This window comes from Urocitellus parryii, chromosome 3 (genome assembly GCF_045843805.1).
Source record: "Urocitellus parryii isolate mUroPar1 chromosome 3, mUroPar1.hap1, whole genome shotgun sequence".
Taxonomy (NCBI): Eukaryota; Metazoa; Chordata; class Mammalia; order Rodentia; family Sciuridae; genus Urocitellus; species Urocitellus parryii.
Genome location: NC_135533.1, coordinates 67,525,664 through 67,544,669, shown reverse-complemented (window position 1 = coordinate 67,544,669; position 19,006 = coordinate 67,525,664). Strand labels below are relative to the sequence as shown.

The following is a 19,006-nucleotide window of genomic DNA, read 5'->3' as shown; positions in this document are numbered from 1 at the left end:
GTGCAGTGTCCTAGAAAATCTGCCCTGCCTGGCCTGTGCTTTGTGATTATAGTCCCAACCAGGCTTGATCCTCACTCCTATTGGATGAGTCAGGCGCAGAGGTGAATGGGGCAGCAAGCCTGGACTACCCATTTTCTTCATCTGCTGCTCTTCCAGATATGGAGAATTGTAAACATAAGATCAAAGTTGGGTCCTATCCACCAGGTGCTAGGTCTATGATCTCTGTAGGCTGCTGCTTTATGGTACTAAGAAGTGAGTAGAGGCTGGGGAAAGCAAGCAAGCAAACAAACAAACAAACAAAATCTGTCATAGCTGTGCATCCTATTTAGTCCTGTTTTGGTCACCAGTAACAGGGGATTGCTCTCTTCACTGTTAAGTCAAGCTCTGGGATTTGGATTTGTTCATGGAATTTAGATCTATTCTGGAAAAAAGCTTCACAATAATTTTCCAATCCCAAACCAAAAGTTAAACCAAAGCCAAAACAGCACAAAACGCAAAGGGCAATGCCCCAATAGTGTTGCTCTCACTGATCCTGCTTCTATAGTTTGGAGTTATTCTGGAGAGGCTGGTGTACCTTCCAGGAAACAGGGACTGCATCTTTCTTGTTTATTGCTGGGTCCCTAGGGCCCTGGCACACATTTAAATATCTGTGGAATGAATGATTAAATCAGAGCTTTGTTGTATCTTCTATTTATTATGCGATCTTGGACAAATTTCCTCTGAAATTAAATCTTTAATTTCTCCATTCTCAAAGATGGTAGCCCACCCTTGAGAATCACACAGGGGAATGTTAAGAATGAGTCCTGAGATAGTGTCCACTTGAAACTAGATATGTATTGAGTGCTTCTGGTAGTATGTTCAATAAGTGGTTACTCTTTTTTCTTTTGAATTGAGTGTATTCCACTTGCCACGTCACCCTGACAGTTGAGTCCACTTTTGTGTGCTTTAGTAAGTGAAGATAATAATGCTGACATCCTAAATTTCCACCTCTGTCAAGTGAGGAGTAGGCACAAAGCTCATCATTCAGGAAGGTCCTTTGTAACTCTATGATTTTATTCTGTTCTACTTTCTAGGACTGATCTGAGAATGAAAAGTGAGAGAGATTGTACTGCACCATGAACAGAGTGACAGTGACATTGCATTTCTTTAAATGTTTAATAGGCCTCTCTATTTCCTCTGTTCTTAACTGTCTGAGGTAGTTTATGTTTTCCTTTTATATGCTGCACAGGCAAAATTTTACTCAGAGTCACTTTGAAAAGTCACATGACACGAAACATAATTCTCATTTAAATATTTACTTTTGAATGTTGGGAAACCATGACTCTTTCACATAGAAAATTTATTTAATTAAAAATTTGCTTTCAAACTTCATATTCTAAGGTTTGGGATTTAAGTTCCACCTTCCAAAGTTCAAGTGTTGGATACACCACTTTTCTCCAATTAGTTGAGCAAGTGGCCCAGGAGCATTGAAGGGATAATAAAATGGAACACAAAAAGAAGCATATCTTAAACCTTTTGAGAAGCATTTCCTTAATATCTAGTATGTGCCAGAAGTTGTGTTCAGTTCAGTGTTTGACATCAAAGACATCCTATCCCCAGAGCCTTTGTGTATGTCTAAAAGCAACACTAGATTTAGTAAACTAGATTTCAATCATGGCCCTGCCACTAAACAGATGTATGACCATAGGAAAATGGGTTTCATTTTGGGGAGTTTCCTCTACAAGATGGTGATGAATATCTTCAAGCTCTAATGGTATTTGGTTTTACATTTATCTCAAAGGAAATGATAGAACATAACTGAAGGAGAGTGCTTAGGTAAAAGCAAGCCATTTCAGAAGTCATATTTTCTTTCTTGAAATTCACTTGTTAATAAATAAAACATATACATTAAATTTTCATGAAAGAATCACCTTATAAATCTGTTGATTGATTTTTTTTTCATTCCTCGTTCCTTCAGTAAACATTTATATAATGCCTCTTCTATACCCGAAACTGTTAGGTATTTGAAATAAGAGATGATATATATGTTCTGTCCCTTGGAAGAGCTCACAGTTCTGGCAAAAGAGTTTGGTTGCGAAATGCAGTTCATAGTAAATAAATATTTACTGAGCACCTATTACGTTGGGAACACACGAGTGAACAAAATCAGTAATGACTTCTGTTTTCCTGAAGCCAAAATGCTAGTGTGAGGATCAAACAATAAAGAATAAACACTAAAGTAATAAATGGTGTGTGTAGCAGGAGATGAAAAAACCATGAGATCAAAAGAAAGAAGAGCAGGTTAAAGGAAAAAGGGGGCAACTGTGGTGGGCGTCAGGGTGTGAGGGAAGCCCTGGGGTTTTCCGGCAGAGGAGGTAATATATAAATGAAGACATGAGGCAAGCAAGGGAGCTGATTAGCCCAGGGATATGTGGGGAAGAGCACTATAGTCAGATAACTGGCTGAAAAAAAAAAAAAAAAGCCCTGGGGTACAAACAGTGCTTGATGGTGTGCAGTGAGAAAGAGGGAGCTTGAGGGACACCAACAGAGCTGAGGGGCGGGGGCAGGTCCCGCAGGGCCTCTCAGGCCTGATGGATCATGTGAAGCCCGAGAAGTCCTTGGAGGGTGTGAGCACAGGAGAGACTTGCTGTGCCTTACATTTTTAAAGGGCATTCTGGCTGGCAGGTAGAGAATAGATTGTGGAGGCTGGTTGGAGGTAGGCTTAATTGGAAGGATAATACCAAATGTAGACTAGAGGTGTTGGTGGCTGGGACGATGGTGGTGGTCGTAGCCATTGCGATGATGAGAAGCGATCAGATCCTGGATCCATGTTGAAGGTGGAGCCAACAGGATATTTTGGCAGATTGGATGGAAGGTATGAGGGAAAGCAAAATGCCAGAACAATGCGGGAAAATGAGGAGGGGTACTTAATTCAGTTTAGAAGTTCAAGTTAAGTTTCCTTAGCAAATATCAAGTAAGTTGACTATTGAAGACACATAGGAATAGAGGCAGATACGGCAGATGGGGGCAGGGCGAGAGTGTTCTAGGTGGAAGAACTGATACGTTCAGATGGTACAAAGGCAAAACAAAGGCATAACATATCTGGGGGAACTGCATGTAGTTTCAGTGGAAAGAAGGGTGAATGTGGGATATACATGGGATCCAACCCATGTCAGAAAGCTCACTATTTAGAAGAAATTTAATAAGGCATAGCTCTTCAAAATCTATTTTGCAAAAGGAATATTTAAACTGTGTTAACTTTAAACAAAACTCATGTTGACCAATGCTTGTATTCCCTAGTAAGAAAGCACCAAACATCAGAGAATATTTTAAACTCTGTGGTTAAAATACTCAGGAGGCCTAGCTTTTTCATCCTGTAAAGGTGAGAGTTATTAGAGAATTGGTTACCACTGTCTCTTTTCAGAAGAATCTTGGAGTAAATGCATTTGGAAAGAACTTATTTTTTGGCCCAACTGAGCAGATTTAGTGTCTGCTAAGTGTTTGCTATGTGCCTAGTCCATTGCATCAATATTCAAATTAGAAAAATAGAGATAATATATCATAAAAAAATGCCAAGCACCTGTTTTGCAATAGCTGACAAAGAAAAAAAAAACTTGATACCTTTTCAATCGTAAATCAGTAATATGACATTTATGCTTATAATCTTTAATCTATATCTAGATTTAAAAGTATGTATATATTAATCATATACAGGTTACTATGAACTCAAATTGTCATTCTATAATCTCCATTCTCTTCTATTTATGTACCTCCTAGTAAAGTGCTAGGTTCTTACAGTCAATCTTCATCTTTTAAAAAAATGTACTACTTAGCTAATTTAATATCTTGGTACCCTCCCATTAGTTATGCATCATCTTGTCTAATTCTCATTGCTAAGCATATTCACCTTGTGGCCAATATACATTTCCTCTATTTTCTATAGTTTAAACCTGCTTTTCATCTTGCTGCTCTCTTCAGAGATGGAGAGGGACTGGTAATGTAAGGCAAATTGAGAAGGTTAAAGCAGCACTTTGTAATCAGGTATGCATAGCCAAACTGAGTTGTTGAACAAGAGCTAGTAATTGAACAAGAGAGACAAAAAAGAAGATACTTTTGTTTCATTTATCTTAATAATGGCATTATTTCTTCACTTTTCTTTGGCTTTTAAAATCCAAGCAGTCAGATGAAGGAAAATGTTTTGGTTACATAAATCACCTTGCAAAGGCTCTCTGAAATCTTGAGCTTTCGTGTTGATAAGTGGATATATTTGTATATTTTCATCAAAGGATTAATGAGAAAACTAGAAAAACAAAGTTAATTAATAAATGTGGTGAATAAAGATAAATAATTATCCCAAGAGTAGTTTGAAGGTGTTATGTATTGAATTATCTTAAGAATTAAATGCATTGTAGATGCTAATTTTGGATAACCCAGAGTTCATTTAGTTTTAATGACTCTATGATTCATTTATCTTCTGGATATGTCAATCAGAAGGGATCTGGAATTTTGAGATGAATGTTTATTTAGTACTATTTATATTTATATGTGTATATATGTTATTGTTTCTATATGAATCAATACACATGTGGGAATGCAGAGTGCAAAAATTTATGACCACTTTTAATAATAATTCTAATGGTAAGAGGTTATTTCTATCAGATAAATAAGAGGGAAGAGTGACAGTATGGATTTGTATTGCTTTTGTCTCCCTTTGGGGAGAGTGAAGAAAAAAATGCATGATGGCATTATTTGTGCTTATTTTCAAGGCTGCCTGTGGGTGAAAATTCCAGAATAGGAGCTAATGTTCACAGACTTCTCTTGCCTACTGCCAGCAATTTTTGCAGACCACTGTACTTCTTTATTTTTTTAATTTTTGTATTTTTAGTTGTAGTTGGACATAATACCTTTATTTTATTTATTTATTTTTATGTGGTGCTGAGGATTAAACCCAGCACCTCACATATGCTAGGCAAGCACTCTACTGCAGGGCCACAACCCCAGCCCAGACCACTGTACTTCTGAGGCATCACCTTTAATATGGATGTGACACCTTCCAGTTGCTTCAATGATAGTAACATATATGTATATAAATTTTCAGGTCTTAGATGATAAATAAATTGATAAAGACTATGTAGTCTTGAATGATGCCCTAAAGCATGAAAGATTATTAGCAATTTAGGCAAATGCAAGTATTGTATCATTGTAATGTTTTGGCATCAAAATTGTTTGTGTCTAATATTAATTACCATTTTATGATTTGCATTAAGCCTGAGTTCCCAGAACTAGTCCCTTAATGAAATGATGTCTTAGTACAGAATGCAAACCTAAAGATTTTTCTTTTATATGTTAAAGATGCATTAAAATAAAATACAGCTGGGTAGAGTAGTGTATGCCTGTAATCTCAGCAATTTGGGAAGCTAAAGCTGGAGGATTACAAGTTCAAGGCCAGCCTCAGCAATTTAGTGAGGCCAAACAACTTAGCAAGACCCTGTCTTAAAAAGTAAAAAGGTCTGGGGATGTATCCCAGTGGCAAAGCACCCCTGTGTTCAATCCCCAGTATAAATAGATAGATAGATAGATAGATAGATAGATAGATAGATAACAAAACAAATGACTATATTTAGACATATTCAGACATATTTAGAGGTAAATGAAGAGGCAGCAAAAATATCTTAGAATATACTTTGCATGGTCACTACTGATCAAAATGACTTCCATTAATCTTCAATTTGATTATATATATTAAGATTCTCAGAAAAAGTTTCACTGAACACCATAATTCAAGAAAAACCACAACTCTTAAAACCCATAGGAAAAGTTTTCTGTATAACAGAAGAAATAAACTACAATGTCTGGGTATCTTTTCAGTTTTGCCCTTAATTAAGCACTGGGAAAAGTGACTTTTTTTTCTCTCTCACCCACTGTGAAAGTTATGAGATTCTTTTGCTCAATCTCCCACAAGGAAGGTTTGGAAGTTCATATTCCTTAGACAGTTGCCAGTTTTGTTAAAGGAGATTAAATGGCCATGTCATATGTGTCATATCCTGCAGCTAACAATGAGAAAGAGCAAATGTAGCATGGCCCACATCTGGGTAGCTACCACAGTGGGGCCATCAGCCTAGGAGGCCTTTGATTCTCATATACTAAATCAACTAAGATTACTTAAAAATAAGTAAAAACCTCAAAAAGCCTTCTTATTGTACCTTGAATATATGTTCAACAGTTTAAACTTTTGTGGCTCTGAAACAAGGATTTCTGGTTGGGGACAGAGGTATTCAGTTCCTGTATGATTCCACCTGTTTGCACCACAGAAGATGATTAAAGGCGCCTTGCTTACCTGTGAAATTGATTTTCAGCAAGTAATCCTTGTACAGCTTCTTTCCATCCAGGATCTTCATTGCATCGCAGAGCTTGGTAGTGTTAGGACAGAGGGTGCGCTGCATTTTGTGCAGGGCATGGGCCATGGCATAGACAGCATTCACCACAAACATGATCTTGGATTCTTGCTCATAGTTGCTACTGTCAATGGCCAGGTGCTTGTCGCAAACCCGCCTGTGGTTTCTCTTGTTCTGGAGGCTACACTGGAACTTCTGTTCCCAGAAGTCCCGAAACCAGGGATTGCGATGATTGTTGTAAGGGTTGAGGCTCTGGAAATAGCGGTCGAACTGGCGGACAGGATGCGAGGCCAACTCCAGAGTGATGGCACCATATGCCACATGCTCGCTGCCTTTGACAATGCTTTCCTGTGCGCCCCAGCCATCGCTGGCTACCCAGGTGAAGGAAGCATTGATGCGGCTGGCTGCGGCGATGAGCTCGCGTGAATCGTCACTGCGCATGAAGAGGACCACCACTCGCGCATTGGGCTTCTGCAGCAGCTCGCGTATCACACTGTCGTAGGACTTGCGGATGTTGGAGCGGCCCACCTTCTCTGAGGTCGCGATGCAGATATTGCGCAGGCGGGCTTCTTGCTCAAAGGCCTCAATCCCAGTCTCTCCGTAGTCGCCCTCAGAGGCCACAGTAGACACGTAGGTCCAGTTGAAGAAGCGCAAGATCTCGGCCATGGCTTTGGCTTGGTAGAAGTCGGGGGGCACGGTCCTGGCAAAGTAATCATAGCGCGATTTGTCGCTGAGTTTGGCACTGGTGGACGCATAGCTTATCTGAGGGATCTGGAAGAGCCTCAGAAGGTTTGCCACCTGGGAGAAGGAAAGAGAGGGAGTTCTTTCTTTAAAACTTCGAGGAAATTAAATGAATGAACATGAAAACTGATAACACCTGCCTTACCTCTGACCAGTACCTTTTCATCTCTAAATCAGCACACTTTTTTTTTTTTTTTTTTTTTTTTGTCAGTTCTTGAGAGTATATCAGACCCTTCCCTGGATACTCTACTTGGATATTTAGGAAGGTGATCCAAAGCAGGTAGTGTTTGCTCTGGGAAAGTGCATAGTGCTAAATGAGAAGGGCACCACCTGGTAGAATTTTCTAGACTATGGTAAACCCTAGACTGGGAAAATCTGTTCAGATGCCCTCAGTGTGGTTGTTATAAGTTTCTGGGGTCCTGCTAGAGCTCAAACAATGAACTACAGTGAATTGGCCAAATTCAGTTTTTAGACAACTTGGCTGCAGTTGTATAGAAAGAGCCAGGGTGTTTAATTCTCACTTCCCCCTCTTTTGCTAAAAAAGGCAGACTTTGAAAGAGTTTAATTTGGGAACTATGTGCCACATGGACATTCCAAATTAGACATTTATTATCTAGGTTAAGCAAAATAAAAAAATCAATTCTACTGAAATTCTATTTGGTCCACTCAAAAACTTAGGCATACACTGTTCTAAACTTTTGAAAAACTTGACCAACTTCTTCTGTTTTCATTTTCTTAAAAATTAATTCCGTTTGGACTATGTGAAGGGAAAACATACAAATATGCTATTCTTGCAGTATTTTTAAAATTATAAATCAAAGAAGAATTGAGGACATTGTCAAAAATGAACCCCCTTCTTTAAAATGTTTAAAGTTTATTCTGAATCAAAATTTAAGTATCTTAAAAATCAGCTGTCAACAGTATTTTTATGTATTAATTGTAAAAATGAAAAGGAAAGTGACACTAGTTTAATGAGGAGGATTGCATAGAGCATTTATAGAAATATGTAGTTACGAATACAAAATAATAATGTGTTTTTATTCTCCCAGTCTTCTGAAAACTTTTTGTTTCTATACTGACTTTAGTTAAATTATATAATATTCTAAGTGGACGTTAATCAGAAACAACTTGAATATTTTAATGTACTTTAAGTGCATTGAAATGAGTGCTTTGAAATTTTCCTTCTGGAAATTGTGGTTTCACATTTATATTTGACATGTAGGGAGCACAGCTTGAAATAGGCAGCTGTTAGCAAAGAGCACAAGCAACATAAAACAACTGAAATCTGAGTCCTGATTAATCATCATTTCATGTGACAAAGGAAACCAGCAACCAAGTTCATACATAGCTACACAGCATGTTATTGAAGATCTGGCCTGCTATTAAAACTAACACTTGATATAGCCCAGAGCTATCAAAATGTTTTCCGTATCTTTTCAAATCCTGGTATTTCTTACTTAACCACAGATTGAATACCCAGACAATCGAGGGCTTGACACACAACATAATGAAAAATTAGAATTCAAAATTTTTTTTTTTGCATTTGGCATTTCAGAATATGGGAAAATTTGGGAGAATGGAGGTGAATGGGTGGACGAAACCTAGTATGCCATGTATTTATTCTTTTCTTACAATCTGGGGAAAAAAATGACCTACACTGACTCATTTGAAAACAGTAGTATTACTTGTTTACTCAGCCTGATTGAAGTGGCAGGTGGCACTGAGACAGTACTAACATTTATTCTAGAATGAGTACCTGGCTGCCATTGGATTAATGTGCCACTTTGGCAGGCTTGGTGATAAAGCCCTATCTGTGCAGAGATTTGACTTGATTATGGACTCTCTTGGTAGCACTGGAGAGACCATCTCTCTTAATGCAATACAGGTACTTTATTCATCTTGAAGTATATTCATCAGGAACTGAAAGTTTTAGGGAGACAGAATATAAAATACACAGAGACATTATTTTCTGACAGGTAGGAACCACAGTGAAAAGATTCTAAATGGCTGGAACTTTCTTCTCCCAGAAAGTCTGGAGTAATGAAGTTGATAAAGAAAACATGTTCTTGTCTTTTGACTGCTAGAATACTATGGCTTCATGTCTACTTCTCTGGGACTTCTAAGAACAATTCACAATCAAGGAAGACTACACAGGAAAATGAGTTTGACAATGAACTTGAGATATAATGACATCATTGAAAAGTGCACAATGAATTGAAGCCTATATAGGAAGACTGTGGGCTAGAATAAAACAGCAATTATTGCCATCACTGGGAAAGTTAAATATAACTTTATGCATGTGTGTTTAATGAGGAGACTACAACCAACTCTAGGAAAAGAAGGCGTGTTTGGTGAATTGAAACATTAAGATGGAACTCTAATAAATATGTATAATCTCAATTGGATCACCTATATGAATAGCATGGGTCAATAATATAGTTCAAAGTTATGATATTCAGACTTACTTTAAAAATACATTTAATACAAATAAATAATCAAGCAAAGCAGCATAGAACTACTTTTATCATAGTGAGTTGTTCCTTTTAAAATTAATTTCTTTAGATTATAAGAATAAACATGATTAATTTAAAAATAAATACTGCAGAAGGCAGCAGATCATTAATCTCTTTTCTTTCCTTCCTTCCCCTCCTTCACCCATACCAACCTAATTTCTAGAGAAGAACAATGTTCATAGTTCTTTAGTACATTTTAAAAATGTGTTTGTTCTGTTGTAAAACCAGTTACCAATGTATTGAGTATGTGTATATATTGTCTTCTTTGATATTTATAACATCCCTTTGTGGTGGATATTATTATCTCTATTTTAATATGTAAAAACTGAGTTCTACAAGGTGAGGAAACATGTTCATAGTTGTTTGGCTAGAATATGAAAGCAGATTAAGATGTAAAACCAAGTCTTTTGACTTCAAGTACCATAGTCACCCCTTTACAATTTTTTCTCGTCCCTATACTGTGTGACCATAACCTGAGACTTAAAGCCCAGAAAGACAGGCAGGTGGGAATAACAGGAGAGCAATGTCATGATACATACCATAAATTGCTTAACTGCTATTAGTAGGAGCTTTCTTTTTAATGTAAAATTTTAAATTAGGTTTGGGAGGGGGTGTTCAGGTAGTTGTCAGCTGAGTCCTCTGTTCTATTTGTCTAAAAGTTGAGTATTTAAAACATTCATAACTTGCTTACTGTCCATATGGTTTCTTTGAGAAAGCATGAAGAAGTAAGGGAAACTCCTACACACTGGACATTACTTTGAATGGTAAAGGAAGAATCATTTTATGATAGGGAAGTAATGTGAAATCTTGAAAGAAAGTTACCCAACATGTTATTATTAGTAGGAGAGGAGGAAGGAAAACCAGGATCTAGTTATAGCTGTTTTAGAAAAAAAACATTTTAAAAGAAGAGATATGCTTCATATAGACACAGATTCTAAAAACGAATATAGCATAAGAGAGAGGAAGATTTAAAAAATAATTCATATAATACAGAATAGTTTTAACAAGACATAGAGGATAAGAACTCCAAAAAATCTGCTGGGTTGTTGGCTTGCACTGGGACATTTGATTGTGAAAACAACTAGTGACTGGAGATGGTAGATATGTTGGGGTCATCCCCATACACAATATAAAAGACCAGCATGAACCTGTGAGAAAGAGAGGCACAAAAGCATAGAAAGTGGAAATGGAACAAATTTTTTGTTGTTGTTGTAATTAGATTTTGAAATTATGTTTCAGAAGAAGATGTGTATGAAGAAATAGAACTAATGGATAGGAAAGTTGATTCTATATCAGTAAAAGAAAGTCACTGTTCAGACCCTCTTTCTTTCTCATTCTCCCCATTAAGGATGAATCTAACATAGAAATAGTAACATAAATAATATGAAAAGGCTAACTCACATTAAGGTAGGAGAAAAACCACAAGAAAAGTTCCTAATCATATTGTGTTTGTTTTTAGCAAGGAGTTTTGGAAGAAATTTTAGGTTAAATCATGGAATCATTATAAACAGTCATTGAGAAATCAATGATGGGATGACTGAGGATAAAAGGGGGTGAAGAAGGGAAAACTAAGAAAATATAAATCAAGAATAAGTGTAAGTCAACAAGCATGATATGTTTTCCTAGCACTGAATTTTCTAAGAGAGAGCATATAAACACTTAGAAATCAATCAGGCAATTTTTAGGAGTCAGCATGGGTTCACTGAGAGTGAATTCTTTCAGAAAGACTTCTTTTCAACATTCATTGAACCATTTAGGCAAGAATTGTAGCTAGGAGGACCACGACTTCAACAAAGTATTGGTGACATTGCTTGGACTTGTGGGTGAAATAAAAAGTAATAGGAGTTGGATAACTAAGTTAAATATATTCAAAGAGAGCAGCTTTGAAGAAAGCTGTATATGGTGGTCCAGTAAGATTGATTGTTTTATCAATGCTGTTGGAGAATATATAAATAAGTTCCAAGATATTACATTTTAAAGCTGGAAGGAACCACAAAGATAATTTAAGTCTTTTGCTTTCTAGGGAAGGAAATAGAAGTTTGCAGGGTAAAATGTCTTTATCAATTTTTATAATCAAGGGTAGAAAAGCTAAAATTGGAGCCCCGCCATGTGATTTCCCCAAAGGACAAGGCTCTCTCTTTGGAATCCAGGTGATATTACATAGGGTGAGATACAAGTTTCCAGATTTAAGAGAAAATCACACAAGTGACAAGATAAGAAGAAAACTAGGGAAAATGAACTTATAAGTGAAAAGTTGAATGTTGAAGTTTGGCATGTCCAAGAAATCACTTTAGATTTCAATGTGGAATTCCTCAAAAGTGGACAGAATAGATCTATTTCAGCCTTCTCATTATCTAAGTTCCTGTTCTTGGATATTCCTTTTGAGAAGCCTTTTTAAAAATCTCTGATATTTTTAATAGTCCTAATATTTTTTTGCCAGCTACTATTTTACCTGTTGCAGATGTGTTGTCTCCTCAATTCTTTTAATGATCTTATGGGCTAGGAATCTACCATTATTCAATTTTACAGATTGAAGAACTGAGATACAACATGCCTCAGGATTTTACTGGAAACCTCATAGGAGTTAGAGGAAGGATTTGATTCCATGAATTCTGAAACTACCTACTGTACTTCCTTTTCCCAGATTCACTCAGTCCACTTTGCTACCCAAGTTCATAACTGATTCATCTCACAATAAAGCTGTGAGGATACACTTCAAGGTATAACATACTTGTCTATCTTTATTTCTGAAACCATAAACTCCTTTATTTGAGGACAGCAAACAGTCATTTATTGTTATCAAAAGTGTATTTTTTCATTTTTCAGTCTGTGCTTCTTGGTGGCTCCATAAATGCTATTTACTGACTGACCATCAGTGGAGATAATAGTGATCCTCTAAGAATCTACTGGGGAATTTCCACTGGGAGGATGAAAGTCTCCAGCCATAAATATCACCATTGGGTTTGACTTGATCATTTATATGAGAAGCATCATGACCTTTTAGCAGAGCCCATTATTTCTTAGGGCCTGTGAGGCTCTATGCAGGTAAATGACATTTATCAGAGCCCTTTCCATGTGTAGTTGTATATTATTGTTTTATATTCAATATTCAAGTACTTTGGGTTAGCCATTTTCTTGGTGGTTTGAACTTGTCCAGGACTAGGAATTGCAGTTTTCATTGTAGCATATCAAGTCACAAATATATTGACTTTTCTTTTTAACTGAAGAAGACATGTTTGGGATGCTAATCAGTGATTATTATGTTTTCCAGCAGATGCTATGTTCTAAAATTAGTGTTTTTGTTATTTTTCCATATTTATAGTTGTAAGCATGGATGGTTTAGGATGGGCTTCACCTTCCTAAATTTAAAACCAATTTCTCTAAATTGTCTCTGTATAAACTAGGAATATACAAAAGGAAGTCAATATTATGTCAACTGGATCTGGCTATTATACAATTCTCTTTAGACTGAAAAAATGCATTTTTGTTCTGAGGAAAACAAACTAAGGCCTTATCATAAAGCCTTGGTTCTCAAACCATGTAGACCTAAAGTAAGATTCAAATAGATATATACTTCAGGTAGGCTTCGCCCAGTGAACTGACACTAAGGCCTATTGGTAAAGCAGGGTTTTTTTCTGGAGAGAAATGCATCTTGTATAGGATATAGAAGCAGTCAAATACTCAAGCTTGCATCAGTTGCTCACACGTTATTCTTACTTTAGGATTGTGCCAAGTTTTATCCAGTTGCTCTTATAGGTATCCAGACCCTACTGTTCACTGATGGGAATTATGAGTTGCACACCAATTTATTTGAGAGTTTTACTTCTCTTGACAATGTTTAAGCAAGTCACAAGGATTCTTCTTTTTAGGATTTCAAGTGCCATGCTTTATTTCAGTGATCCTGTGATCATGAGAGCAAAAGAGTGTGAACTCTGAGAAGGACCTCAGGCAGTCCTCTATTCTTTTCATGTTGTGAAAAAAGAGAATGTCAGATGGAAAATTTCAGAGTCAACTGTGAGCACACACATCAGTCCTATGGTCACTCTTCCTATTCAGGATGTCCATGATATGCCCATTTCAAACATGAGTTTTGTGCCTTCTGTCATGACAATGCCAACTATTTCTAATAGAAAACAAAAAGTATTATGCACATTTATAGTCACTAGACTTTAAAAAGAGTTTTCACTAAAGAAATTTTCCTTACTCTCAAAAGTTATGGGCTTTTGAGTCTTGTGCTAATACATTAAAGGGAACAGCAACAACTGGTTTTTATGTGGACCTATGCTCAGCTACAAAAATTCCAGATGGCAAAGAGGTATCAAGTGCTTACTTCCAAGAAAAATGCTATTCACAGAGCTGAACTATATACATTTTTTTAAAGATGGTGTTGCTGCTGTCTTAAGAATCTGGAGACTTGATAATAACCTCCATGGGTTTGCCTTTGTATTCTGTGCTGTTCACAGTTCATCTCTCTTTGGGGCTGTTCTCTAAGAATAAGCCTACACCTTTAATTGTTTTGTCACACATGACTGTGCTGAATGTTTTGTTTTGTTTTGTTTTCAGTTAAATGCTTATATTTGAGACTGGAAGAGAACCATCGAGGGCTACCCTTTGAACCATCTGTTACCTTGTAGCCTAGGTTATCATATAAAACAAATTCTAGAAATTTTGATGCTAGGAAACCTCAGTGCCCTTTCTATTTAGAATGATCAGGTCAAACTATTAGCTGTACAAAATCCCTGATTGGCTTGTATTTTAAAGTGGAACTGGAGGTGGTAGATAGTTGAGAAACTGCCTGAGGAATTCAAGCTGTTCACATCAAATGAGGTATCTGCTCATAGAGGATGCCAATCATATTATTATTGAAGGAAGGATTAGTCACTTTTTTGGGGCCATATCTGCAGCACATCTGGAAACATTTTCCATTGAAATAAGTTGACTACAGTTCATGTGTTAAGGTCAGGGATTAATCTTGATTTAATCATATAATGAAATATAGCAAATGTCAGTTTACTTAGTAGAATCTGCAAAAGTCATCAACTCTACATTCCAGAACCCCCCAAAATTCTTGGGTCAAAGTTCCATATTGCCATTCCCATTCAATAGCATGACTCAGTCTCAATCATGTTCCATGGATATTCCAAATAAAGAACTCCTTACTAGAAGCAGAAACCTGAAAAATGGTTCACAGCTACCATGATTTGTGTCCCAAATCTTTTCTGAAACAATTGCACTCAAAACCTGTGGTGTGCAATGTAGATTGTCAGGTACTTTACATTTTTTTTTCTTCATTTGAAACTAAGGGATTCATGAATAGTGAGGTTATCTATTTTGGTATTCTCATGGCTCATCATTGAGACTGAAATGCCACGCAGACCATGAAGGATTCCTCGAATCACATTAGTGTAGAAGACAAGCATTTTAAGTCCTGACAGGGTTTTCACCATGACAATGCCACTCCATATTCAACAAGGGTCTGTCTTGCTCCCATGCTAACAAGAAATTATCTCAGAAATAACCTTTTTTTTTTTTTCACTCAGACTCAGCAGGTACTTAGAAGAAAGAAAAGGAGGCATTTTGCCCACTGGAACAGTCTTTATCTCTCTTTGCTCCTCTTTTTCCCCCATGATTAACTGCAAGAGAAAACATGGAACTGAATTGGCTTGGGTTCTGGACACTGATGATGGGGTCAAAAGGTCTTTGTCATGTCTCACCTAGAGTGTTTGTGCTGGCCAGCAATACCTGTGAAAAATAACTCCCAGGGCGACTTGACACCAACAGACTTGTCAAAAACATGTCCCTTAGTGCCTTAGGTATTGATTTTTGACAGTGTCCCTTGAAGATTTAACATAGTTACAAGTTGATGCATCCATATTTTTCTATGACCCCTGAACTCACTTGTAATAACAATAATATGACAAAGACAGCTTTATCAATAAAAAAGGCATTGCAATCCTTGTTGGTGGTTTAAAGAATACAAACTTGGGAGCTGAAGGCTGTAGCCTGTTTCCTTAAGTGCTCATTATTTACTAAAGAAGTCCCATGGTAATTTAGAGCACAGAGATATACACTGTTTGTGGCAAACAAAACTATGACATTTGGAATGATTTCTTTGTTAACTATTCATTAATTCAACAGAGCTGTCAGGCCCAAAAGGAAAAAAAAGTGTCATGGCTGAGTGCATAGAGCTGGAATCAGACAAGCCACAGGCCAGCATTAGAACCCTAGCTTCTTCCTTCACTAGCTATGTGGCCCTAGGCCACTTATTTTAACTCCATGTACTTCAGTTTCTTCATCTGTAAAAAGAGAATAGTAATTCCTGGCTTAGGAAGTTATGTGAGGTTTAAATGATAATGTATAAGAATCCCTTAACTCATTGTCTATAAAAGTGATAGAGAGGATGACAATGTCTAATTCAGTAGTCATTCATTCAGCCAACTTTGATTGATACCTATTATACAAGGTATACTTTTAAAATGAGGGCAGTATGCCTTCATTGTCCTCAAGGAGGTTATTATTTTCTAGGAGACAAAAGAAAGCCAAGGATAAAATTTTGAGATATATGTATACAAGCTCATGTAAAACTCAGGTGAAAGAGCAACTAATTACACTCAGGTAAGATATGGCCATAACATTTAGGCATGATTCTGAAAAATAAGTGGAAGTCTTACAAGCAGAGAAAGGGAAAAGGAAGTTTTTAGGTAGAGGAGACAACACAGACAGAGACATTCACACTGCTTAATAGTACCAGATCCTTCTATGTCATCACAGTACCCAGTGCCTCACAGGGATTAGTAGAAGGCAAGGAAGCATAGGATTGTGGTCACATTGCCAAGATATTTTATGTGCCATTATAAGTATTTTGATATTTACTATTTAAGAGATAAAGAGCTATGAACATTTTTTAGGGAAGGGAATGACATGAACAAAATTATATTTTAAAAAGACCACAGTGGATGACATCCAACTTGGAAAGAAAAAGTCTGGAAAGGATCAGTAGACAGATTAAAGATTTATTCTCATTTAGACTATGAGTTCTTGAAGGCAGGAACCTCATATTTCCAATAACACTGAAAAAGTTAATAATAGAAATACCAGTATTGGGGGTTTAGAAAAAACTTGAGTCTGCCTAAATTATTTTATTGGTTGATCATCATTATTCAGGTGCTCAGGTTTTAATTTGTGCCATTATAGGATAGCTTGAATCCTTGGAAGGAAGCAGGTCATAAATTTTATAGTTGTTAAAAACTGTAGAAAGGCTCAAGAATTTTTAACTTTCTGAAAGCATCACAGCAAAGATAACACAAAGACTTTCTTTAGTGTAGAAATAAGAGCTGAGAGGCAAATAGCCATTATAGCTGTTGAAATTTGCCTGGTGACAACAATCTACATTATCATTGCCTTTCTTCAGATCTTATATGAATTATATATCTAGGACAACTATGTAAACATGAACAATATACATTTAATGAATCTGTTAAATTTTGTTGGAAAGTTACTTTTTATAGAAAGTTTCTGAACAAATTGTACATCACATGCCACTAAATATGTTCCACATTGGGACAGCTTCATTACCTGGTTTATCTTCTAAGAAGCCCCATTGTAAATCTGTGACATCCATCCAAATTGGAGGCATAGTTCCTGGAAGGAATCAACTAGTCCCTGGGCTATACACCTTGCAAATTCAATCCTATTAAATGATGGCATATTTCTCAACATGCTTTGCCATTCTAACTACCTGGCAAGGAAATCTGATCATTATTTGGAAGATAATTTAATTTTTTTTTAATTGGAGATGGACACAATACCTTTATTTTGTTTATTTTTATGTGGTGCTGAGGATGGAACCCAGTGCCTCACACATGCCAGGCAACTGCTCAACCCTAGCCCTGGAAGATAATTTTTGAAAGTATCATTTTGATTGTATTTTCTCGTGCTGTACTTCCCTCTGTTGGAATGTAAAGTCAAAGAGCTGGCAAGAATTAAGACTTTGTCACTAGTAACAGAGGGATTTCCATAATATACCAGGTGGTGGTGTCAAAAATAGCAACATCACAATTTTAGTGTTTCAAGTCCTCCTGATATACTGCCTGGAGTATCACTGTTTGCTTAGAATTTACCTACAGGTGTTTCTGGAACACTGTGCTTAAATTCCCAAAGTCTACTAATTGGAAAAACACTCTGTGAGTTTTCAACTGCATGTTTTCATAGATCAGTAGAAGCACTTCTACTACATTAAATAACTGGACTTTCATTATTATCAACTGCTAAGAATTGGCTCTTTCTATATTGAAATAGTGAACCTTGTACATGTTGATCCATTAAAAGGCACATATTTAATAGCAATTTGAAAAGAGAACTTGGTGTCATTAAAGTCAAATCATGTCTTAGTTAACAGTGTCAGAAATCTTATTTCAATTAGTTTACCTATTAATCTCTAACCATAAAAGCCTTGCTAATATGTTAAGAATGTCTATATCCCTTGCTTTTCAATCCATGACTTCCATGATGGATATGAGATCGGCAGCATAAGCCTGGTTCATGGGTCCTTCTATTGCCCTGTGAACTGATGACCTGTGAAGAGTGGTCCTGATGGTAACCTCTTGTCTTTCACTAGTTTCTAAATAAATACATGAAAGAAGGGGAATTAATTAAGGAACAAACTAACCCCAAAGCAAAGGGGGAAAATTTTATATATTAGACAATTACTTCTGATGAGAAATTTCTACAATGAAACTATGTTAGCAGAAGTGTTTTTAATTGCTGGTTCTGGTTCCTCCCACACTGTGATAAAGTCCTTGAACATCATTGCCCTTCCTTGCAGGAGGCAAAGCAAGAGCAACGGAGGGAGGTTTCATAACAGCTTTTATGAGATTTCTTTACAATGAAAAGTCTGGGAAGAAAATAAATTTTAAAATTCTGAGATAACTTTTGAGTAAAGTTTTCTGAAGCTTAGATGATATGAGGGAGTGATGTGGACAGAAGCGTGGGTGGCAAGCTATCTAGATTCGAAGGATCTCACTACTTGTAAACTGATAGAAACTTGTGGTTGGTACTTAACCTTTGTGAGTCTCAATTATTTTTGAAATTGTTCCACTTAGTCTGGAGATGTTAAAAGAAACCAACAAAACAAAATGAAAAATGAACAGGTAATAGTATCTGCTAAAATGTTGAATGCTTATTAGCTAAAGCACTATTTTTGTTGCTTTTTGTGTATTTTCTTATTTAATTCTCATGATAATTCAAAGAAAGGGATATTGTTATGGTTTAAATGTGAGGTGGTCCACAAAAGCTTATTTGTGAGACAATGTAAGAAGGTTTAGAGAAGAAATGGTTGGGTTACAAGAGTATTAACCCAATCAGTGAATTTATCACCTG

The 19,006-nt window shown here is 36.5% G+C and overlaps 1 protein-coding gene across 1 annotated transcript in view; it reads right to left on the bottom strand.

The window, feature by feature from the left end:
- Positions 1-19,006, bottom strand: part of Grm3 (glutamate metabotropic receptor 3) — an 85,500-nt gene that overhangs the window by 57,993 nt on the left and 8,501 nt on the right. The window contains exon 2 of the mRNA XM_026414570.2: positions 6,317-7,172. Within this exon, the coding sequence (XP_026270355.1) occupies positions 6,317-7,172 (856 nt within the window). The remainder of the gene's footprint in view (positions 1-6,316; positions 7,173-19,006) is intronic.